Source organism: Pleurodeles waltl, chromosome 1_2 (genome assembly GCF_031143425.1).
Source record: "Pleurodeles waltl isolate 20211129_DDA chromosome 1_2, aPleWal1.hap1.20221129, whole genome shotgun sequence".
Classification (NCBI taxonomy): domain Eukaryota; kingdom Metazoa; phylum Chordata; class Amphibia; order Caudata; family Salamandridae; genus Pleurodeles; species Pleurodeles waltl.
The window spans coordinates 18,148,645-18,174,384 of NC_090437.1; the positions used below are offsets into that span (position 1 = coordinate 18,148,645).

General features: G+C 48.1%; 1 protein-coding gene across 1 annotated transcript in view; it reads right to left on the reverse strand.

Moving 5' to 3' along the window:
• The window catches only part of LOC138296500 (poly [ADP-ribose] polymerase tankyrase-1), a 734,848-nt gene that overhangs the window by 385,620 nt on the left and 323,488 nt on the right, over positions 1-25,740 (reverse strand). Inside the window, exon 11 of the mRNA XM_069235671.1 lies at positions 20,247-20,326. Within this exon, the coding sequence (XP_069091772.1) occupies positions 20,247-20,326 (80 nt within the window). The remainder of the gene's footprint in view (positions 1-20,246; positions 20,327-25,740) is intronic.

The following is a 25,740-nucleotide window of genomic DNA, read 5'->3' on the forward strand; positions in this document are numbered from 1 at the left end:
GGGCTAGGTAAAGGGTCGTCTGGGGATCACTCCTGCGTTGAAGTTCGGTTCCTTCAGGTCCTGGAGGCTGCGGGTGCAGTGTTGGTTCCAGGCATCGGTTCCCTTGTTAGAGGCAGTCGCGGTCAGGGGGAGCCTCTGGATTCTCTCTGCAAGCGTCGCTGTGGGGGCTCAGGAGGGTCGCCTCTGGTTACTCACGGGCTTGCAGTTGCTGGGGAGTCCTCCCTGAGTTGGTTTTCTGGATCTCAATCCGGGGGCGTCGGGTGCAGAGTGGCAAGTCTCACACTTCCGGCGGGAAACGTGAAGTCTTTGGAAGTTGCTTCTTTGTTGCAAAGTAGTAGCTGCTTTTTAACAGGGCCGCTGTTCACAGGAGTTTCTTGGTCCTTTAGTCCAGGACAGTCCTCTGAGGCGTCAGAGGTCGCTGTCCCTGTCGGATGCTCGCTGGAGCAGGTTTTCGAAGTCAGAGACAGGCCGGTAGGGCTGGGGCCATGCAGTTGTCGTCTTCCTCCTTCTCTGCAGGCTTGTAGGTCAGCAGTCCTCCTTGTTTCTTCAGGTTGCAGGAATCTGAGTTCCTGGGATCTGGGGAGCCCCTAAATACTGAATTTAGGGGTGTGTTTAGGTCTGGGAGGGCAGTAGCCAGTGGCTACTGTCCTTGAGGGTGGCTACACCCTCTTTGTGCCTCCTCCCTGTGGGGAGCGGAGCACATCCCTAATCCTATTGGGGGAATCCTCCAAACTCAAGATGGAGGATTTCTCAAGGCAGGGGTCACCTCAGCTCAGGACACCTTAGGGGCTGTCCTGACTGGTGGGTGACTCCTCCTTGTTTTTCTCATTATCTCCTCCAGCCTTGCCGCCAAAAGTGGTGGCAGTGGCCGGAGGGGCAGGCATCTCCACTAGCTGGGATGCCCTGGGGCGCTGTAACAAAAGGGGTGAGCCTTTGAGGCTCACCGCCAGGTGTTACAGTTCCTGCAGGGGGAGGTGAGAAGCACCTCCACCCAGCACAGGCTTTGTTCCTGGCCAGAGTGGCAAAGGCACTCTCCCCATGTGGCCAGCAACATGTCTGGTGTGTGGCAGGCTGGCAGAAACTGGTCAGCCTACACTAGTCGGGTAGGTATTCAGTGGGCATCTTTAGATGCCCTCTGGGTGTATGTTACAATACATTTCACACTGGCATCAGTGGGTATTTATTGTGCTGAGAAGTTTGATACTAAACTTCCCAGATTTCAGTGTAGCCATTATGGAACTGTGGAGTTCGCGTTTGACATACTCCCAGACCATATACTCTTATGGTTACCCTGCACTTACAATTTCTAAGGTTTTGCTTAGACACTGTAGGGGCATAATGCTCATGCACATATGCCCTCACCTGTGGTATAGTGCACCCTGCCTTAGGGCTGTAAGGCCTGCTAGAGGGGTGACTTACCTATGCCACAGGCAGTGTGAGGTTGGCATGGCACTCGGAGGGGAGTGCCATGTCGACTTAGTCATTTTCTCCCCACCAGCACACACAAGCTGTGAGGCAGTGTGCATGTGCTGAATGAGGGGTCCCCAGGGTGGCTTAAGACATGCCTTAGAGACCTTCCCTAGCATCAGGGCCCTTGGTACCAGTGACAAGGGACTAACCTGAGTGTCAGGGTTGTGCCAATTGTGGAGACAAAGGTACAGTTTAGGGAAAGAACACTGGTGCTGGGGCCTGGGTAGCAGGGTCCTAGCACACTTGCAAATCATAACTTAGCATCAGCAAAGGCAAAAAGTTAGGTGGTAACCATGCCAAGGAGGCATTTCCTTACACATGGTCTGTCGATATCTGAGACAAAACTGGTGGGTGGACATAAAAGAGGATAACAGAAGGGCAGAGCCAACTTGAAAGACTCCCAATCAGCTGAAGCAAATACATTTGGGATGACTTTATTAGCATATGTATCCAACAGCAGCCTTTCCGGAGAGGATTATGTATATTAAAAAAAATAAAATAAAAAAAGATGGATCCTCAGGAGCACGAATGTGCTGGCGAGCAACTGAGTGGCTCACTGGAGGAATAGAGTAGTGCTTGGACCAAGCCTCAGTTGATCAGTTAAATTATTACTAGACAGGAACAAGAGTTCAGAAATGAAAGTCCCAGACTGTAAACTTTCCATAAGTGGGTTGGCTTCAGAGTCAACAGTACACTGCTGCAATCCCAGGTCCTCTGCAGCCCAGTGAAATTCGGATACTAAAGATGCTCTCCTCCATGGGGAGGACCCATAGGAGAGTTCAGGTAATATTTTGTGTGAGGTGCCTAGAGCCCTTGCATTATTTAAGTGTTCACATAGACCATCATCTGCATAATAAGGTAAGTAGGTGGGGAGCTGCCTCCTCATCATCACCATGGACCTCTTTAAGGCACAGGCCAGTGCTCGAGCTGAAAGTATCCCTCAGTCTCCTAATACCTGCATCATGACAGGAGAACTGGTGAGGAAGCCTTTAATAGACTTTCGTAATCACATACCGAGATACAGATTAGGAATGCACTCATCTGCTCCGGACTAGACACGGAAACTGAAACGGTAAGCACCACTGTAACTAGGGTCACCACCAATACAGGAATAACGGCGGGCCTGTAGCAAGGGCGTTGACTCACAGGAGGAGCACCAGTGACTTCCCAGACAGAGACAGGGCAGGGCCATATGATGCACAGGAAGAAGTAAATAAAGAAGCCTTGCCTGGAGCCCATAAGGTGCACCAGAAGTAATCAGTATCTCTCTCAATAACTGTAGGAAAGTAGCCTCTCTTTAGCATGGTTACATCCACTTTTTGCCAGCGTCAGTGTGCTTGACTGTGTTCACTGGGATCCTGCTAACCGGGAACCCAGTGACTGTGCTCTCTTCTTCCTCTAAACTTCGTTGCTTGGACCACACACACCCCACATTGGCATACTGGTGCCCCCATGTAAGTCCCTAGTAAACAGTACCTGGATACCTAGGGCATTGGGGTACGAGGGGTCCCCATGGGCTGCAGCATGTATTATGCCACCCATGGGGTGCCCATGCAAAGTGAATCTGCAAGCTTGCCATTGCAGCCTGTGAGAAAGGATGTATGAAACATTTTCAATACAGGTCACCCCTATGGCAGGCCCTCCCAACCCAGATGGGAGGGTGCAGGTACCTGTGTGTGTGGGCACCCCTGCATTAGCAGAGGAGCCCCCACGAACTCCAGCTCCATTTTCATAGACTTCTTAAGTACAGGGATGCCATTTTACGCATGTACTGGAAATAGGTAACTACTTATGTCCAGTTACATAACGGTAACTCCAAACCTAGGCTTGTTTGGTATCAAACATGTCGGAATCATATCCCAATACTGTTGTATGATTCCAGGAACTCTGGGGGTTCTTTAAAGGACCCCCAGCATTGCTCCTTCCAGGGGGTTTCTTGGCAGCCCACGATGCTGCCACCCCTCAGACACGTTTTGCTCCTCCTGCTGCTTGATCTGCTCAAGCCCAGGATGGCAGAACAAACGATTTCCTTTGGGAGAGGAGGGTAATGCCATCTCCCTTTGGAAATAGGTGTTACATGGCTTGGGAGGGGTAGCTCCCCTTCCCCCCCAAGCCACTGGTATGCTTTTAAGGGCACATTTGGTGCCCTCCGTGCATAAACCAGTCTACACTGGTTCAGGGATCCCCACCCACCCCCCTGAGTCCCAGCACTGGCACGAAACTGGACAATGGGAAGGGAAGTGACCACTCCCCCTGAACATCACCACCTCAGCGTTGGTGTCCAGAGCTCCTCCAGGGGGTCCCTTGATTCTGCCATCTTGAATCCAAGGTGGGCAGAGGAATCTGGGAGAATCTGAGTGGCCAGGTCAGGCAGGTGACGTCAGAGCCCCTCCTGATAGGTGGTCACCTGGCTAAGTGACAAATCCCCCTTTAAGGGGTATTTAGGGTTTTCCTCTTGGGTGGGTCCCCAGATTGGGGTTGCTAGATTCCATCAGGACTCCTCCTCAACCTCGACTTCTGGCAACTGGAACTGAGACTGGACCCTCCAGGAACTGACAATCCGCATCCACGACAAAGACTCTGCTTGCAACATTGTTTCCACAGCTCCTTCCAGCTTCTGCAACATTTCATTGGCTGTGTGTACTCTGAGGACGGCAAGTCTTCAGTCTGCACGAGAAGGAAGAAGGAATCTCCTTTGGAGTGAAGGAGTCATTCCCCTGCATTGCAGGCACCAACTGAAACAACAACCAGCTGTGTGGATCTCCTCTCATCCTGAGCTGTGTGGATCCTGCATCACAGGTGGTGGTCTGGAGTGGTCCCCTTGGTCCTCTCTACCAGCTGTCAAACTTTGGTGGAGGTAAGCCCTTGTCTTCCCATGCAGGACAGTACCCCCGTGCACCGCATCTCTTGCAGCTACCAAGGCTTGTTGGCATCTCCTCCAAGGGATCTTCAGGCTCCGTGTAGCCCGAGCCCCCAGCATTCCTCCTGGTGACTCACAGCCATCTGCATGATTCTCCTGCGGCGTGGTACCCTTCTTCAGTTGTGCTGCTTGGGCCTCTCTACGACTCCTGGTTCCTCATCCAGTGGGTCTCCTGTGAGGGCTGCCTTTTCTTCTGTGGACTCTCTGCCTTGCTGAGGGTCCCTCAATTCTCCCCTCCGTGGGTTGAGTCCTCCTGGACCTTGCTGGTCCCGGAAACTCAACTTTTGCGTCATCGCGCCTTCTGCCTTTGCTGAGGCTTTTTGGTGTCTTTTCCAAGCCACTGACCAACTGCAATCTTCCTTCCGGCGTGGGACATCGACTGCACCCTCAAGCAACTATTCACCGACTCCAGGGCTGCACTGCTGACAGTCTTCATCCTACCGTCGACCAACTCTTGTAACCACAGACGGATGTGTAGTGCCTCCTGCCCCCCCTGGACACTTCTGGACTTGGTTCCCTTCTTCCACAGGACCTCCTCTTCAGGAATCCACCGCTGGATTCTTGCAGTCTTGTCTAGGTACTGCATTTTCTTCCTTTTCAGTCCTTTTGGTAGTTTGGGGAAAATCCAGTAACTTACTCCTTTCTTCCTGGTTGCTGGGGGGCACTGTGGTACTTACCTTTGGGGTTTCCTAGTTCCTCCAGCACACCTCTACAAATCCCATTTACCTAGGTGGAGGTCCTGCATTCACATTCCATTTTTTTAGTGTATGGTTTGGGCTCCCCCTAGAGTCACTACTGTCTATTGCTATTACACTGTTCGCTATTGCTTTTTATGCATATTTCTGATTACTAGTGTGTGCATATCTAGTGTGTTACTTACCTCATATTGGAGGGTTGCCTCTAGCACTTATAGGTAACTGTGTAACTAAAATAAAGTACCTTTATTTTTGCAGCACTGAGTGTTTTCATTCATGTGTGTAAGTGCTGTGTGACTACAGTGGTATTGCACGAGCTTTGCATGTCTCCTTGATAAGCCTTGTCTGCTCATCCACAGCTATCTCTAGACAGCCTGGCTTATGGACACTGCCTACATTTTACTGATATGAGAACTCTATAGGTACCGACCACACACCAGGCCAGCTTCCTACACTGGTGACAGCGGTGGGATTCGAACCCACTCCCCCGAAGAGAATGAGGAGGCCAAGCTGAGGCAGCTGCAGCAGCAGCTAGCCCTAGATAGGGAGACCTTGGCAGTGGAGATAGAGAGAGAGGCAGGTTTGGGGGTTTGCACCCGATGGTGGGAGCAGCTTTGATTTAAGGGAACCTAGGGTCAGGGAGGAGACTTGATTCCAGAAACCTAAACAAGGTGGTCCCCCCCCGATGACATCTACAAGTGGATCACTGCTCTGAAGAGGGCCTATAAGGTACAAAGGATCTCTCAGAGGCAGTGGACTGCTATCTTGTGGCTCTCCTTCTGACAAGTAGAGGGAAAGACTCTTCACTGTGAGGGAAGAAGATGCAGACAACTCGTCGGTTTTAAAATCTGCCTTCTTAGATGGGTTTGGTCTCACCACTGAACAATACCGAATTAAGTTCAGGTAGACCAGGAAAGAGTCCAATCAGGATTGGGTGGATTTTGTGGACTGTTCTGTTAAAGCTTTGGAAGGCTGGTTACATGGCAGCAAAGGCATTGACTATCAGGGCTTATACAATCTTATCTTGAGAGAGCATATTTTGAACAACTGTGTGTCTGATTTGTTGCATCAATACCTGGTGGACTCTGATCTGACCCCAGACAAGTGGGTCCGTACCAGGGTGAGCAAAAAAGCTCATAGATGGAATGACCAAAAGAAACATGAAGCAGGTGAGTCTCAGGACAAAGGGTGGGGAGAAAGACAAAAGTAAGGAGTCTTCATCAGGAGCACAAAACTCTTTTGGACGTGGGTCTAAAGCCTCTTCCGCCAATTTTAAAAAGTGGTGGTGCTCAGGGAAGGGGGGCAGCTCCTGTCCTAGGAAAGGCACTGAGCCTTCCACCACTACTACCCCCCCACCTCCACTCCCAGTGTCCCTAGTAGTAGAAGTAGTCAAACCAAAAGTGTACTTGGGTTCACCTTTGGGTCTGTGGTGGGGCCTGGGTTAAATATAAAAACCCATGAGAACTTATGTCTCCAAGGATGGCAGTGGCCTTGTCACCCTAGCTGCTTGTCCCCTTAACATGCATAGGTACAGGCAGCAGATCTTGGTAAATGGTGTTAAGGCTGAGGCCTATAGGGACACAGGTGCCAGTGTCACCGTAGTAGCTGAAAAGCTACTGTCACCTGAACAGCACCTACCTGGTCACAAATAGAAAGTCACTGATGTAAATAACTCCACTAAGTGCCGCCACATAGCTATGGTAGACTTTAGCTGGGGTGGAGTTACTGGCTCTAAACAGTTGGTAGTCTCCTGTAGAGTGCCTCCTAGGTAACGACCCGGAGACCTCAGCTTGGGCTGAAGGAGGGTTCTTAGCCTCCCTAAACACCTCCTTGACTTAACCTCAGCACAGGTTAGGACACAAGGAAGAAAAGGAACCATGGAGCCCGGAATAACAGCCCAGGAAACTCCGAAAAACCCAGACAGGCAAGATACAGAGTTACCTCCTGTCCATACTCCCACTGAGGGTCCCGCTCCTCTGAGGGAGGAAACCACCCCCAGGGTGGAACCTGTACCACTGGAGACAAAAGCTATCGCAGCTGAACTCCTAGGGGTAAAATAATCCCTCTGGAAGGAAAGGAACCTAAGGTAGAACAGCAACCCTGCCCTACCTTAGAAAACATAAACCATTTCCTCTGTCCTTGCATGAACACTTTGGGGAAGCAACTCTGCACCACAGCGGTGAAGAGGCAAGGGAAATTTGGGCCACAGCATTAGGACCAGAAGCAAGTCAGAATTCATTGATATAGGTGCAGTTGGGCCATTGAAGCGCCGAATGAGCAACCTCCTTCTGGAGGGTGATCAGTGGAAAGGGAGCGCACACTTCCTTTCTGAACTTCTTGTGCTTTCACTGCTGTTTGCCCTGCACTGTGCCTTGGACTTTTGGGACAGCAAAAAAAGGGTCTAGGACAGTGAATAAACCTGCGACTTTGAGCACAAACTTTGTTCCGCAACATAAAGCCTGACCTCGTGCTTCATGAAGGCCTACAGATGCATCATGGAGTATTTGTTGCATAACTCTGAATAGGGCTTTGTGCCAGGATACACGGACAGACATCATGAGGGTCCATGACTGACATCTACTTTTAGTAGTCACAGCTTAGCTTGAAACCGGTGGACTTTGGAGGGAGATTGTCCCTGACACACTGTTTTCAGAATTTTGGGAGTCGGAGCTACTCCGCAAAGTTGGAATCAGAGTAGCTGATCTGCCATGAATGTTGCAGAAAAAGAGTAAATGCCATTATGTGGCTCCATGTTGTCACATCTAGATGTGGTCCAGTCAATGCAAAGTTTCACTACACCACCTGTAGGGGCATGTTTTAGGCTTCAGTTTGGTGATTGGAAGGATTCACAAATTGAGGAATCTGCTGCTACAATAATCTATCTGAAAGTGCTTTACAAATTCCACCAAGGGTGCTGCTTATCTACAGCGCTCTCCAATACATGCATTAAACAGCATCACAATTATAGCCAATTTAAGGTTGTAGGAAAGTGTCTCTTTTGACATGGTCACCCCACCACTTTGTCTGGTTTCTGGTGCACTTTTGACCGAAAGAGCACTAAACGTGCTAAACAGGTTCCCCAGTGCCAGATCCCTTTACCCAAAACTGCACAGAATTTCCCAATTGGCAAGCCTTTATCTGCCACAATAAATCCCTAGTAAATGGTACCCCTGGCACCAAGGGCATGGGGATACTAAAGGAGGGGCCCTGAGGGCTGCAGCACGATTTATGCCACCCTCCGTGTCCCCCTCACAAGTGCACACAGTGCTGCTTTTGCAGGCTGTGTGTCTAGGTGCAGAACTAAAATAAAAACCTGACATGGCACATGGTCTGTGTACCGTGTCCCCTTTACACTGCATGCAATATACGTAAGTCACCCCTCTAGCAGGCCTTCCAGCTCTAAAGGAAGGGTGCTTTATATTACATGTGAGGGCATACCTGTATGAGCAGATATGCCCCTGCTATGTCTGCTGATTCTCAGACATAGTAAGTCGACAGTGAAGCCATTTTAAGTACATGTGCTGGACCACTGGTCACTATGAGATCCCACGGTAGATGATGGCTTCACTGAAGATCGGGATATTTGGCATCAAATATCCCAAATGAATAAACTCTCACTGAATCTAGTGATGGATTTAGTAACACATGCACTCAGAGGGCACCTTAGAGGCCCCCCCCTGAAAACCTAACTCCTCCTAGAGTGGGCACTGATCGGTCAAAATCACCTCAAATTGAGTTCTGGCCCCCTGAGGTTTGAGCCAATGCTCTCAAGGGCTCAGAACAAAGGCCTGCTCTGGGCAGAAATGTAACCAACCTCTCCCAGGCTGGATGGACATTTCAGGGCTGGGAGCTTCAAAGGCCTTGCAGTCTTTGAGCTGTGATCCAGGCCTTTCTAAATGGTAGGGAAGGCCAACCCCCAGTTCCTGACACCAATTCTGGCGGCAGGACTGGTGGGAAAATTAAGTGAAATAGGAGGTGTGCCCACTTCATGGCAGTCCCATCCCTAGTGAGCTGAAGTGGGCACTACTGTTTAAATTCCTCCATGTTGTACAAAAGGAATTGGGCCAAAAGGGTTAGCGCTATGCCACTTCCCAAAGGAAGTGGTCATAGGAATGGTGTAGTCACCCTAAAGGTGAGTAGCCCATTGGCTACCCCCGGCACTACCTCTAACACCCCTAAATTCAATATTTAGGTGGCACCCCGAACCCTAGAATCAGATTCCTGTTTACCTAAGAAGAACTGGTGTAGGAGGCTGCCCTGGTGTGTGGTGGGACCTTCTACCAGGTCCAGTCAAACCTTATTAGTTAGTGTTATTGTGTCTAGGAAGCCAGGGCTCTCTAGTGGTAGATGTGGTGAGCAACCAAGACTTATCTCGGAGGATTGTGAAGCACTTGCAATACCACAGTAGTCACACAGTAACTTATCACAGCTAAAAGGAACCACACAGTGTTGCAAAAATAAAGATACGTTATTACAGGAACACTAAACTAGATTAATATAGGCTATCCACCTTTCTGGAGGTACGTACACACAAAATGTACACAGGTAAGTACCAAGAATAAGCATAAAAACGCCAGCAATAGCAACAAATAGCAAGAGCCCTATTGGGGGGGGAAGCAAGCCATGTACTAAAATAGTGGAAGAGAATGGGTCCCCCACCAAAGGATATGGAGTAGTTAGCCAAGGGCTCGGAGAGTATGGATCCCTAAGAGGTAAGTATATGGAAGACCCCCCCAGTGACCAAAAAAGCAGAGATAAGTTACCTGGTCGTCCCATAGGCTAAAATGGAGATTTGGAATTGGAATACTGCAAGAGCAGGACCAGGTCGGTGGAACCCAATGGTGGATTCGGGAAGAAGAGGACCTGCAAAAGAAAGGGAGAGAGTCCAATCAACGCAAGAGTGTCCAGGTGGGGCAGGAGATCCAGGTCGACGGTGGTGGATTGAGTCCAGCTGCGGAGTCCAGGAGCTGCAGAGGAGTCCCTGAAGTCACCTCGGAGCTGTCCCTCGACAGTCACCGGATTGCAGAGAGGTCAGTGTTTAGGAGGACCACAAACAAGCACAAGCAAATACAACTGGAGCTGTTGGAGATTTGCAGAGCTGAAGAGGACCAGCAAGGGCCTGGGGACTCGCCCCTTGGAGGGTAGTCCGGGCTGACCTTAAGAAGACAGCAGTGCCAGCAGAAGCAGTCAGAGTCCCCACTGGCAGAAGGTACAATAAGTCACAATGAAGCCCATGCAGAACACCTGAAGAGGAGTCCTATGTCGCTAAAGCAGCAGAGAGGAGACTGTCCTTGCAGAGGTAGAGTGTTGGGGACCGGGGCTTCTTGGAACCTGAGGATCCCTTGGAACAGGAGTCAACAAGCCTTGATTGCTGCAATAGTAGTGTTGAACAGGGTTTCTGTCTTGGAGGAAGAGGCAAGGACTCACCGTCTCCCAAGTTGGACAGAAGGCAGAGAGGACCCCTCAGAACCACCACCTTTGATGGAGAATCTTCGCACCTCCAGAGGAGAGCATATCTCAGCAGCCGGTTATCGTTGCCTTAGGTGCCTGCAGATCCAGGAGAGTGACTCCTTCACTCCAAGGGAGATTCCTTCTTGCTTTGTTGGTGCAGCCGAAGTCTTGCCAACCCCAGAGGGTGCACAGCCGTGGAAATGTTGCTATTTGCGGACAGGAGCAGCAGAAAATGTGCAAGGATAGGTTGTCTCTGTGTTGCAGTCTTGTTCGGTTCCGGTGAAGTCCAGCAGAGGTTCTGGTGGCCAGGAGCAGAAAAGGTTTTTGCAGAGGTGTTCTGGTGGAGTCTTCCATGCGGAGTCTGGGGACCCACCCGCAAGGGAGTCCCTAAATAGCCCAAAAAGGGGCTTGGTCACTTTGCAAGGTGACCAACTATCAGAGGGGGTCCCTGATGTCATCTACCTAACCTGACCAGTCATATGCTTTAAGGGGCCTTTGCCCACCTTGATTTCAAGATGGCAGAATCAAGTGGACACCTGGAGGAGCTCTGGGCACAACCCCTTGGGTGGTAATGGGACAGAGCAGTGGTCACTCCCCTTTCTTTTGTGCAGTTTAGCACCAGAGCAGGGACTGGGGGTCCCTGGACTGGTGAAAACCGGACTGTGCAAGGAGGGCATCAAATGTGCCGTTCAAAATTAGGCACTGGAGTAGGAAGGCTACCTCTCCCCAGCCTTGTAACTGCTATTTCCAAGGGAGAGGAGGCTGCACCCCCTCTCTCACAGGAAATCATTTGTTCTGCCTCCTCTGCTTGAGTTGGTCAAGCAACAGGAGAGTAGAATCCTGTCTGAGGGCTGCAGCAGCATGGACTGCTCAGACCCTGGAAAACTGGTAGATGCAATACTGGGAGGTACTCAGAGGAGACCCTTGAGTGCATGGAATCATGCCACCAATATTGGCATCAGTATTGGGGTATGATTATAACATGCTTGATACCAAACATGCCTAGGTTCGGAGTTACTATTAAGTAGCTGGACCATAGGTAGCGACCTATGGCATGTACATAGCTAAAATGGCTTCCCTGCACTTATGAAGTCCAGTGAATTGGAACTGGAGCTCGTAGGGGCACCTCTGCTCTTGCAGGGGTGCCCACATACACTGGGACCTGCACCCTGCCCTTAGTACTGGAAGGGCCTACCATAGGGGTGACTTAGTGACCTGGTGTAGTAATAAGCAGAGAAAGGGTGCATGCACCTTTTCACGCAGGCTACAAGTAGCAGGCCTGTAGACACAGTTTGCATGGGCTCACTGGGTGACATGATACATGCTGCAGCCCTTGAGGGACGCCTGTTGTACCAATGCCCTTGGTACCTAAGTACCATATACTAGGGACTCACATGGGTACACCGGTATAACAACTGTGGGGGTATAAAGGGTACCAAGCTAACCAAATTTAGACAAGAGAGCACAACCACTGGGGTCCTGGTTAGCAGGATCTCAGTGAAAAGTCTAAGCACACTGACAGCAGGCAAAGAGTGTGACTATTGATGCCAAAAAGAGGCACTTTCCTACACACACTCCTCCCCCTCCCACCCCCAACATCCCCCACCCCACCCAAACGAAGGACAATAAGACTAACCTTGCCAAGTTGAGTCTTTATTGTCTAAGTGGAAATATTTGGAGAATCCATCTACATAGAAGTGGCTGTCAGGTCTATGTTCCACTGTATAGTCAGTCCTTTCCCTGTAGGGATTTGTACCACCTCAATAATTTGGGATTATCACCTTTCATTTGCTTAAGCCATAGGAGGGGCTTGTGATCTGTTTGAACAAGGAAGTGAGTGACAAACATGTATGGCCTTAGCTTCTACAAGGCCCAGACCACAGCAAAGGTCTCCCTCTCAGTGGCTGACAAACACTTTTCTCTGGGGGTCAACCTTCTACTTATAAAAGCAACAGCCCTCTTCATTAAGTTGAGAAAGTACTGCCCCCATACCTACCTCAAGCATCTGTCTGGACAATGAACTGTTTTGAATAGTCAGGGCTTCTTAGAATGGGAGCAGAGCACATGGCCCGTTTCAAGTCAAAGACTTTCTGGCAGCTAGCTGTCCATACAACATTTTTGGGCATCCTTTTGGTTGTGAGGTCATTTAAGGGGGCTGCAATGGAGCCACACCCGCTTATTAACCTTTTGTAGTCCCCAGTCAGGCCTAAGAAGGCTCAGAGTTGGGTTTGAGGGTTAGGGGCAACTCAATCCATGATGGTTTTGATTATCTCCTGTAATGGCTGAATTTGGCCTCCATCTAGCAGGTGGCCCAGATAAACCACTTTTCCCTGCCCTATGTGGCATTTAGATACCTTGATAGTGAGTGCCTTTTCTAAGGCCTCTAGTACAGCCCCACAGTGGATCACGTGAACCTCCAAGGTGGAGCTAAAGACATCTATATCATCTAGATAAGCTGCACTGAAGCTTTCCAAGCCTTGGAGAACTTTGTTTACCGACAATTGGTATTGCATGGGCATTCTTGAAACCAAAGGCCATCACTGTGAAGTGATAGTTCCCACTAGGTGATGAGAATGCTGTTTTGGCTTTTGCAACATTAGATAACTTGATCTGCCAATATGCTGCAGTTAAGTCAAATGTGCTGAGATACTTGGCTGCAGACCAAGTATCTATTAGTTCACCTCCCCTTGGAATCGGGTGGGCATCAGTCATGGTGAACACATTGAGGCCTCTAATTAACACAAAACCTCATATCTTTTTTTCCATTTTGGGAGTGCAGCACAAGGGCTGTCTAACGACTCAATGAATCAACTCAAGCATCTTTTGCACTTCTGCTTTGATGCATTCTTGGACATGTTCAGGCTGCCTACAGATTTTACTTTTTACAGACAGTGTCATCTGTGAAAATATACGGATCAGACCAGGTGCCAAAGAGAAGAGTTATGATAACTGACTGAAGAGCTTTTCTGCAGTCAGATTGTTGCTGGTCAGTGGGGCAGTCAGCAAGGGTTACTCCCTCCACTGATCCATCCACTGTATTGTGAGAGAAAGGCCCAGGGAGAGGGTCACTCTTCTTCCCCGACCTTCACCAGTGGCCATGAGTAAAGTCATGTCAGCCCTATCATAATAAGGCTTCAGGTGATTCAAATGAAGCACCCAGTGGGGGCTTCTAAGAGTGCCCAGGTCAACCAGATAAGTGGCCTCATCCTTCTCCAAAACGGTGTGAGGACCACCCCACTTATCCTGGAGTGCCCTGGGAGCAACAGGTGCCCTGGACCCACATTTTCTGTCTTGGTTGATAAACAGTCAGCACAGCCTTTGGGTCATGCCTCTGCTTTTGCAGTTCTTGGCTGGCCTGAAGGTTTTTGATTACCCTCTTCATGTACTCTGGATCTTAGGCCTAGTACATAATCTACTATGTCTTGCTTGGGTAGGGGGTGGAGAGATTGAGAGGTTCCTCCCAACCCCATTTTACAAGAGCAAGTGGACTCCTAACTAGGTGCCCAAACAGAAGCTCAAATCGACTCTAGCCCACTCCCTTCTGTAGAACTTCCCTGTAGGCGAAAAGGAGACAAGGCAATAGGCATCCCATCTCCTGAGTTTTTCCAGAGAGTCACGTTATCTTGCCTTTTAAGGTTTTGCTGAATATTTCAACTCCTTCCACATAGCTTTTAGGTATGCAGAGATGATATTTGTATCTGTCTGACACCATCTCCTGAGGAAAACCCACCCTGGAAAAAATTCCCAGGAGAGCCTTGGCCACTGCAGGGCTGTAGTGGTTCTAAGGGAAAATGCTTCTTGGTACCTGGTGGCAAGGTCCACCACTCTAAATTTGTTCCCAGATGCAGTTGGTGGGTCTAAGGGGACCAACAATGTCTATCCCACCTGCAGGAAAGTGCCTCTACCGGCCTGTTACACCCACACTTTTTGCCCGATATGGATGCTGCCTTGACAGAGTGTGCTGGGATCCTGCAAACCAGGCCCCAGCACCAGTGTTCTTTTCCAAAACTGTACCATTGTTCCAGCAACTGGCACACCCCTGGCACACAGCTAAATCCCTTGTAAAAGGTACCCATGGAACCAAGGGCCCTGTGGCCAGGAAAGGTCCACAAAGGCTGCAGCATGTATTATGCCACACCAGGGGACCCCTCACCAAGCACGTGCACACTGCCACTGCAGCTTGTGTGTGCTGGTGGGGAGAAAAAGACAAGGTCGACATGGCACGGCCTGTGGCATAGTTAAGTCACCCCTGTAGCAGGCCTTACAGCCCTAAGGCAAGGTGCACTATATCACAGGTGGGGGTATAGCTGCATGAGCAATATGCCCCTGCAGTGTATAAGTCCATTCTTAGACATTGTAAGTGCAGTGTGGCCATATTTAGTACATGGGCTAGGAGTTTGTCATTCCGAACTCCACAGCTCCAAGATGGCTTCACTGAAGACTGGGAAGTTTAGTAAAACGTCTCAGGACAATAATCCCACACTGGTGCCATTTATTGAAAAATGCCCCAGAGGGCATCTTAGAGATGCCCCCTGTATTTTAGCCAAACTTCTACTGCAGGACTGACCGGTCTGTGCCAGTCTGCCACTTCCAGACCAGTTTCTGACCTCAAAGGATGAGAGCCGTTGTGCCAGAAACAAAGTTGCCACTGGGTGGAGGTGCTTCACCCCTCCCTCCTGCAGGAAGTGTAACACCTAGCGGGTCAGCCTCAAATGCTCAGGCCTCCTGTTACAGTGCCCCAGGGCGCTCCAGCTAGTAGAGATGCACGTCCACCAGACAAAGCCAAACTTTTGGCAGCAAGTCAGGTGGAAACATTAGGAAAAACAAGGAGGAGTGACCCTTCAGCTAGGACCACCCCTAAGGTGTACAGAGCTGCAGTGAACCTCTTCCCTGTGGAATCCTCATCTTGGTTTGGAGGACAGAGACCAATAGGGTTAAGGATATGCCCCCCTCCCCAAGCGGAGTGGGCACAGGAAGGGTGTAGTCACCCTCAGGGACAGTAGCCATTGGCTACTGCCCTCTGACCCCTGTAACACCCCTAAATTCAGGATTTAAGAGCTCCCCTGAACATAGCTCGTCAGATTCCTGGTGACCTCAAGAAGACAACAAGAGGACAGAAGGATTGCTAAGCTGACCCCTAGCAGAAAAGACTGAAGACACCCTATGATTTGGACCCAGCGCTACCAGCCTCTCTCCAGCTTCTGAAGACCCTGCTACAAAAAGGCGAAGCATCCTGCAGGACCAGCAACCTCTTAAAAAGCCCCAAGAGGACTGTCTGCCCACCAGAGGACCAAGAACTTCAGAGGACAGCAGCCCTGTCCACAAAGAAACTCATAGAAAGGACTCCAGAACCACCTCGGATCCGCAAGCCCTGCCCACTCTGAACCAGACACTCACGGCTTGTGTCCAGGTGGCCCAACAGTCTAGAGCAAGTCCTCAGGTGATTCCGACCTAGTGTACACCCTGGGCTGACCAACACGATGACGCTTGCAGACTAAATGCAGGACACCCCCTTTGTCCGTCAAGGATCCAGACGAAAATAACAGATGTCAAAAGTTACCCAGCACCTGCAGACCCCTGGCACTGGGAAACTGACATCCGGTGCAGCAACGCGCATCAGGAGGCCCTCCTCCCTGTTCAGTCTGTTGTGTTCCTGAACCGACCTCCTGGACCCAGCCTGCAGCCTTTGTGAAACCCCGTTATCCCCCCTATTGAAAAGCATTGGGAGCCCGACGACGAGTCTGCAACGTGCACCCGGCCACTCCTGTGCCACTGAGGGTGTGTGTTTGGAGCTGACCTGTGGCTCCCCCAGTGCTCTCTTAACCCCCATTGAGTGAGTGTTTCATTTATTGCCTGTGTGTGTACAACAAATGCTTTGCACTACCCTCTGATGAGCCTAAATGCTTGGCCACACTACCACAAGAGAGTGCATTAGCATGATCTACTTTAACCTCTGTTAAGCTTCTTGGGAACCCCTGGACTCTGTACACACGATATCTCATTTTGATATAGTGTATACAAAGCCAGCTTCCTACAAGCCTCCATTATCCAGGGCAGATATAACTTCGGCCAGCGCAAGTATTCCGAATTTGTCCTTTCGCAGGCAAGCACTGAGAGGACTAAGACCCAAAATAAGATGAAAGATTTTGCACCCCTTCATCGTTGGTACATAGCAGGATTAACATCCAGTCCCCACTTCTATCACCGTTACCCTCTCTCTGGCTCCTTTGGCCAAAAGAGACTACACACCTCTTGGCTTGAAACAAACAGATGGTCCTGCGAAAGCTGCTCTGATGCAGGTATCCACTTGTCAGATGTGATGCTCTGCCATCACTGAAGGAAATGGTTGACCCTACCTCCTAAAAGATAACTGTTCACCGTTAAGGATGCATTAAAAATGTTTTTTAAGTAGTTGCCAGAGGGCTGAAGGACAGAATGCATGCGGCTCCAGATGGTCTGGTCATTGTTGGGCCCACAGCTCTAACCTCAAAGGTGCTGGTAGGCCTGATTGACAGGCACCTGGGTCTGAGGCCATTAATATACCAAGCCCATCATAAATCCACAATAAGTGCATAACTGATGAGGGGGATTGTCAGGCTGGTGGCAAAAGGCCCAGGAAGCATACTGTGGCTCAATTCACTTTAAAATGCTGTGGGACCGAAACAACCTTTTCGCCAAACAGGCAGAAACAGTCGAAGGGCATGTCCATTAGCTATGCCTGGACATACCAGGAAGAGCCTTTGGCTCTCATCCATGCGTGGCACCAGACAATTAATGGTGTCTAGACCAAAGAAGATGATGAATTGGCTGGATCCCAACCATCCTGCAAAGTCTGAGCCAAGAAAGCCCATAGGTCTTCTGGATCTGTCAGCAAGATCTCATCAACTATGTCCCATGGCTTATGGGGGTAACGTTCTAGAAGACAGCTTGCATTGACCGACCTCAAGGCAAGGCTAGCTGATGAAAATATTCTCTTGCCAAACGTTTCCGTTTGTTTGACTCCGACAGAAGTGGCAATAGGAAAATCTGTGGGGTTCACTGAGCTGGTGGATGCCTGCGTCACCCAACTCTAAGTAGTTGGATGCTGGGTTAAAAACTCTTGGGTGCCTGGTACCAGTCTATAACAGCATGGAACCTGTCAGTGATCAGTGGGCTAGAACAGGGCTTTACCTAGGGGCCCAAAAGCATATCTTTGAGGAGCTCATTGAAGGGTAGGAGAGATTCAGTCAGTGCCTGGCCAGGATGAAGGACCTCAGTAAGACATTTTTTATTTTTTACCTCCATAGTGGGGAGGTAGAGGTTAAGAACTTCAGGAGCCTTCCTAATGACAGTTGCAAAGAAAATACTTTTCTCTATTGATGGTGTACAGGAGGAGATGAAACCCAGTATCAAGTAAGGTATTCAAACCTCTGGTATCTTGTAGAGCCATGTACAACTATCTTCATCATAAGGTGAGGAAAGAATTTCTAATTTCCTCCATTGTCATCCCTATATGCTGACAATAGTCTGAGAATGAGATGAAAAGTTGGTGCCGACTCTGTGCACGACTGCGTGGTAATGGAATAGTGTCTGAGCTTGTGGGTTTGAGTATTGGCTGTGCCAAATCAGGCTAGGTATGCAGACTGTCGAGATTAATTTGGCTTTGAGTCAGATCCCAAAATAGGTTGCGGATCCTCCTCCACCACCTGGAGCCTCCATGCCAGTGTCCGCATCCCAGGGACCATTGCAGATTTTTGCACCAAAACAAAAGTCTGTGCCAATGCCAGTGTGAAACCCAAAGACGGTCAAAGGTTCACAGGCGGCACCAAGGTCAGACCTGCCATTAGTAACCTGACTGGAGACCCATGCGGATCCTCGGGCCACAAGTCACAGCAAGAAGCTTATAAGAGAGAAGCAGCATGGCCTCTCTAAAGGCTTCAACCTGCTGAGACATCGCCAACAGATACAGAAGCTCTGGGTGCATGGGGACCACAGCTGGAATCAGCTCCTCCTCAGACTGGGAATGAGAACTTGAGTCAAATTGACCCCATCACTTCTTTAGAGAACAAGAGTGGCGGGAACGGGCAGGGTCCTGCTGGAACTTCTTGTATATATATTTTTTTTTTAACTTACCCGAAGACTTTGAAAGTGAAGAAAATCTGTCACTGGAATGACTGTGAGCAAGTCTACACTCTTGACTTCAACAAGGGTCCTGCGGTGCCACACAAAGCTATGAAGTCTCAGATGGCTTTTGGATTCAACTGGGTGCAGTTGTGGTAGACCTTGGAGCTGTGCGCCAAACCTAAACATCAGAGGCACACGTTCTGGCGATGTTTGCAGCAGTCCGAGGTTTAAATTCTGTAGTCTTCTGAGAGAGACATGATCCCTTACACATTGCAGAATTTAAAAGAGAACTTTGTAGGGAAAAAAATCTTCAAGGAGTTAATAGGAGTAAAGCTCTGGTTTTACATCTAAAGAAGCAAAAAGAAAAGAACAGACGTCAGTGCAAATGGGTTGTGCTTATATGCGCCTCTGCATGTCACTTCTGGAGCATAAAAGCGTTAACACAGAGTCATACTGCCCCACCTACTGGCAAGCAGGAGCACTGTTTTTTGAGTTTCTGGATCCAGTCTGGCGTCTATGGATAATCACAAGTTGAGGAATTTGAAGGTAGAAGTATGCATCAGAGATTATACTCATGAATTCAGTGATTTACAGTCCTTACGGTAGCATTTTATTGGAAGATCTTTGCTTTATGTCATTCATCAACCGGAGCAGAACATTACTAATTAACTGAAGAGAATGTTAGACCTCTACAAAGAAATCTGCTTCAACCCCATGCATTTCAGTGCAAAGGTTATATCCTGTTCATTCCAGAAGTATGAGAATGGCCCTGTGAGGGCAAGGATCTGACACACTGTAATCCACCTGTATAATTTCAAGTCTGTTTACAAGTTTTCCCCTCTACCCCGCCATAAAAAGGGAAAACAATTCTGAACATACAAAATATGCAACCATATGATGTGAGCTGTAATAAATGTTAACATACGTCTTAACCTACTTTTAGGCATATGGCAAGGTTAATTTGTCACATGCTTTGTTTTAGTGACTCAGAATTCCCTAGAGGAAAACTGAGATCTCACTTCTCTTAAATTTCTGCCACAGAATTTTTTTTAATCTCATGTACATCTGCACATCCTGAGCTATTTCAGCATCCTTGACATCTGAACCAATGTCTCTTTCAGTATCTTGTGCACCATATGTACTAAGCTATACAGTGCTTGATAAAGTTGACATTTTAAATATTTTATAGTCATTACTTGCATCAAAGGTTGGGACATTGTACTACAACTCTCAAAATCAAGATGAGTGACTGTGTGGATATCTACCACGGCTTATATAGGGTGTCCCTTTACTACCAGAGATCAAGATTGTACTGGTTATTGGGACCTATAAGCCCTAACAGGTTAAAGGGAAGGGATATTAAATTAGGAAAATTGAATAGCTGTTTTCAGGATCTTCTCTTCTTTCATAAGAGAATCTCAGTCCACACATTTGCAGGTCAAGAGCCACAATTTTAATGTTTGGGTTTATTTTTTAATCTAAGAAATAGATGGATGAGTAGGCACAGAATGCAACTAAGGAAATTCCTACTTCAAAAAAAATCTTGTCGAATAGCTGTCCATTTTCACAGAAACATTTAATGCCAATTTTCAAAGTAGATAACTTACCTTTACAGTTTCCAAATCACCTGCTTTAGATGCTTCTAACAACCGATAATCCACATCAGAAGTGCGTACAGGAGTGCTTTCTAACCCAATGAAAGATAAGATTATTTTTAAAAGCAATGTTCTAACAGTTTATGACACATCAAACACTTCATGTTATTGTCAACCATTTCATACAAAGTTAAGATAATAATGAAAATGTCACTTACCCAGTGTACATCTGTTCGTGGCATCAGTCGCTGTAGATTCGCATGTTTTGCATAGCTCGCCATCTGGTGTTGGGTCGGAGTGTTACAAGTTGTTTTTCTTCGAAGAAGTCTTTCGAGTCACGGGACCGAGTGACTCCTCCTTTTGTCTCCATTGCGCATGGGCGTCGACTCCATCTTCGATTGTTTTTCCCCGCAGAGGGTGAGGTAGGAGTTGTATTGTAGTAATAGTGGCCATGCAATGGAGTGACTAAGTATGTACCTATTTAATGTTAAAATAATATATATACAAATAGTTGAAGATACCTTCCGAACTGCTACAGGCTCCCGGGGAGGCGGGTGGGCACATGCGAATCTACAGCGACTGATGCCACGAACAGATGTACACTGGGTAAGTGACATTTTCAGTTCGATGGCATCTGTCGCTGTAGATACGCATGTTTTGCATAGACTAGTAAGCAGTTATCTCCCCAAAGCGGTGGCTCAGCCTGTAGGAGTGGGAGTAGTCTGAAACAATGTTCTTAATACGGCTTGACCTACTGTGGCTTGTTGTGCGGATAACACATGTACACAGTAGTGCTTGGTGAATGTGTGAGGCGTAGACCATGTGGCTGCCTTACATATTTCTTGCATTGGGATGTTTCCTAGAAAGGCCATGGTAGCACCTTTCTTTCTGGTTGAGTGTGCCCTAGGTGTAATGAGCAGTTGTCGTTTAACTTTAAGGTAGCAGGTTTGGATGCATTTAACTATCCATCTGGCTATACCTTGTTTTGATATGAGGTTTTTGGAATGCAATAAATAGCTGTTTAGTTTTCCTGATGCTCTTTGTTCTGTCAATGTAATACATTAATGCTCTTTTGACATCTAAAGTATGTAGTGCCCTCTCAGCTACGGAATCTGGCTGTGGGAAGAACACTGGAAGTTCCACTGTTTGATTTAGATGGAACGGTGAAATAACTTTTGGTAGAAATTTAGGATTAGTCCTTAGGACGACCTTATTTTTGTGTAGTTGTATAAAAGGTTCTTGTATTGTAAACGCCTGAATCTCGCTTACTCTTCTTAGAGAGGTAATGGCGATGAGAAATGCAACCTTCCATGTTAGGAACTGTATTTCGCAGGAGTGCATGGGTTCAAAAGGTGGACCCATAAGTCTAGTTAAGACAACATTTAGGTTCCATGAAGGAACAGGTGGTGTTCTTGGTGGAATAATTCTTTTAAGGCCCTCCATGAATGCTTTAATGACTGGTATCCTATATAGGGAAGTTGAATAGGTAGGCTGCAGGTATGCAGATTTTGCTGCAAGGTGTATTTTAATGGAAGAGAAAGCTAGGTTAGATTTTTGTAAGTGAAGCAAGTAACCCACTACATGTTTTGGGGTTGCGTGTAATGGTTGGATTTGATTAATATGGCAGTAGCAAACAAACCTCTTCCATTTACTGGCATAGCAGTGCCTGGTGGATGGCCTTCTGGCTTGCTTTATGACTTCCATACATTCTTGGGTAAGTTGTAAGTGTCCGAATTCTAGGATTTCAGGAGCCAGATTGCTAGATTCAGCGATGCTGGATCTGGGTGTCTGATCTTTTGGTTGTGTTGAGTTAACAGATCCGGCCTGTTGGGCAGTTTGATGTGGGGTACTACTGATAGGTCTAGCAGCGTTGTGTACCAGGGTTGCCTTGCCCAAGTTGGTGCTATTAATATGAGTTTGAGTTTGTTTTGACTGAGTTTGTTTACCAGATAAGGAAGGAGAGGGAGAGGAGGAAAAGCGTAGGCAAATATCCCTGACCAGTTCATCCATAGGGCATTGCCGTGGGACTGCCTGTGTGGGTATCTGGATGCGAAGTTTTGGCATTTTGCGTTCTCTTTTGTCGCAAACAAGTCTATTTGAGGTGTTCCCCAGAGCGTGAAGTAAGTGTTCAGAATTTGGGGGTGAATTTCCCATTCGTGGACCTGTTGGTGATCTCGAGAGAGATTGTCTGCAAGTTGATTCTGAATCCCTGGGATAAATTGTGCTATTAGGCGAATTTTGTTGTGAATTGCCCAACGCCATATCTTTTGTGCCAGCAGGCTCAATTGCGTTGAGTGCGTTCCCCCTTGTTTGTTTAGATAATACATTGTTGTCATGTTGTCTGTTTTGACGAGAATGTATTTGTGAACTATTATTGGTTGAAAAGCCTTTAGTGCTTGAAAAACTGCTAGCAGTTCTAGGTGATTTATATGCAGTTTTGTTTGATGTACGTTCCATTGTCCTTGTATGCTGTGTTGATCGAGGTGTGCTCCCCACCCTGTCATGGAAGCATCTGTTATTACGTATTGTGGCACTGGGTCTTGGAAAGGCCGCCCTTTGTTTAAATTTATATTGTTCCACCATAGAAGCGAGAGGTAAGTTTGGCGGTCTATTAACACCAGATCTATGAGGTGACCCTGTGCTTGTGACCACTGTGACGCTAGGCACTGTTGTAAGGGCCTCATGTGCAGTCTTGCGTTTGGGACAATGGCTATGCATGAAGACATCATGCCTAGGAGTTGTAATATCATCTTTGCTTGTATTCTTTGTGTTGGATACATGCATTGTATGATGTTGTTGAAATTTTGAATTCTTTGTGGACTTGGAGTGGCTACTCCTATTGTTGTGTTTATTATGGCTCCTAGGTATTGTTGTACCTTGCATGGCAGAATGTTGGATTTTGCGAAGTTGACTGTGAACCCTAGTTTGTAGAGGGTTTGTATGATTTGATTTGTGTGGTGTGAGCACGTTATTAACGAATGGGTCTTGATTAGCCAGTCGTCTAGATACGGGAATACATGTATTTGCTGCCTTCTGATGTGTGCAGCGACTACTGCTAGACATTTGGTAAAGACTCTTGGTGCGGTTGTTAAACCGAAAGGCAGTACCTTGAATTGGTAGTGTATTCCTTTGAATACAAACCTTAGGTATTTCCTGTGCGATGGATGTATTGGTATATGGAAATACGCGTCTTTGAGGTCTAATGTTGTCATGTAGTTGTGTAGTTTCAGCAATGGTAACACTTCTTGTAGTGTGACCATGTGAAAGTGGTCTGATTTGATGTATGTGTTTAGTATTCTTAGGTCTAGGATTGGTCTTAGCGTTTTGTCCTTCTTTGGTATTAAGAAGTACAGTGAATAAACTCCTGTGTTTATTTGTGTGTTTGGTACTAACTCGATTGCATTCTTTTGCAATAGTGCTTGAACTTCTATCTCCAGGAGCTCGGAATGATGTTTTGATAAATTTTGTGCTCTCGGTGGTATGTTTGGAGGGAATTGTAGAAATTCTATGCAATAACCATTTTGGATAATTGCTAGAACCCAAGTGTCTGTAGTGATTTCCTCCCATGCTTTGTAATAATGACCTATTCTTCCCCCCACTGGTGTTGTGTGGAGGGGGTGAGTGACATGTGAGTCACTGCTTAGTTGTAGGGGTTTTGGGGCTTTGAAATTTTCCCCTATTCCTAGGGAATTGCCCTCCTCTATATTGGCCCCGAAAGCCTCCCCTGTACTGTCCCTGGTAACTGGATGTTGTTGCCTGTGAGGTACTGGCTTGTGTGGCCTGACCCCGAAACCCCCCTCTAAAGGGTGTTTTGCGGAAGGTGCTGTAATTTCCTCTGCGGGGAGTAGAGTGCGCCCATGGCTTTAGCAGTGTCCGTGTCTTTTTTAAGTTTCTCAATCGCAGTGTCCACTTCTGGACCGAACAGTTCTTTTTCGTTGAATGGCATATTGAGAACTGCCTGCTGAATCTCTGGTTTAAACCCAGACGTTCGTAGCCATGCATGCCTTCTGATGGTCACAGATGTATTTATTGTTCTTGCAGCTGTGTCTGCTGCATCCATGGAGGAGCGTATCTGGTTGTTTGAAATGTTCTGTCCTTCCTCAACCACTTGCTTTGCCCTCTTTTGTAGGTCTTTGGGTATATGTTCAATGAGATGTTGCATCTCATCCCAATGGGCTCTGTCATAGCGCGCAAGTAGTGCCTGAGAGTTAGCGATGCGCCACTGGTTTGCAGCTTGTGCTGCGACTCTCTTTCCAGCTGCATCGAACTTGCGGCTTTCCTTATCTGGGGGGTGGTGCATCCCCAGATGTGTGGGAGTTGGCCCTTTTCCTAGCTGCTCCTACAACGACAGAATCTGGTGGCAGCTGTGTAGTGATGAAAATAGGGTCTGTAGGAGGCGCTTTATACTTTTTTTCCACCCTTGGTGTGATTGCCCTACTTTTGACCGGCTCCTTAAAGATGTCTTTTGCGTGCCGAAGCATACCAGGGAGCATAGGCAGGCTTTGGTAGGAGCTGTGGGTGGCGGAGAGGGTGTTGAATAGAAAGTCATCCTCGACTTGTTCTGAGTGGAGGCTTACATTGTGGAATTGTGCTGCTCTAGCCACCACCTGAGAATATGCAGTACTGTCTTCTGGTGGTGATGGCTTTGTAGGGTATGCCTCCGGACTGTTATCTGACACAGGGGCGTCGTATAAGTCCCATGCGTCCTGATCCTGGTCACCTTGGCTCATGGTGGTGTGAGCCGGGGAATGTGATGGAGTTTGTGCTGGTGAGACGTGAATTATAGGTGGAGGAGAGGGTGGCGGAGTAACCTTTTTCACCATTTTTGTTTGTGGTGTTTGGTCAGTTTGAAATTCCAGTCTTCTCTTTCTCCTAATAGGGGGAAGGGTGCTTATCTTTCCTGTCCCCTGCTGTATAAAAATACGTTTCTGCGTATGGTCTACATCGGTGGATTGCAGGTCTTCCTCAAACCTATGCTTTCGCATTTGGGAGGTCATTGATTGCTCTTCTGTATAGGAGCCTGAAACTGGGTCGGTTGCAGGTTGTTTTGGCACCGAAACCCTGTCTGCATCTTCTTTCGGCTCTGAGGTGACTTTTTTCTTTTTCGGAGTCGAAACATCTCGGCGTCTATCTTCGTCGGTGCCGCTGTCTCGGCGTCGAGCCGTGTCTACACCGCTATCTCGGTGTCGATGTATGTCTCCAGCACTTTCTCGGTCCCGAGAAGGCTGCGTGCCGGTTTCTCGACCGGAGTCGGACGGTCTCGGCACTGTTTGGGCCTTTTTCGGTGCCGACGGTCGGTCACCGAATTTATGGGAGGAGCCATGGCCTGGTGGCAGTGGCGTCCCCTGGGCCTTGACAATCTTCTTATGAGTGGTTTTCGACGTCTTACTCACGGTTCGTGGATCGTCGAATTCCTCGGAGTCCGATTCGTGTATCGAAAAGGTTTCTTCCTCTTCTTGTATCTCGAACTCTCGGTGGGCTGTCGGCGTGGACGCCATTTGAAGTC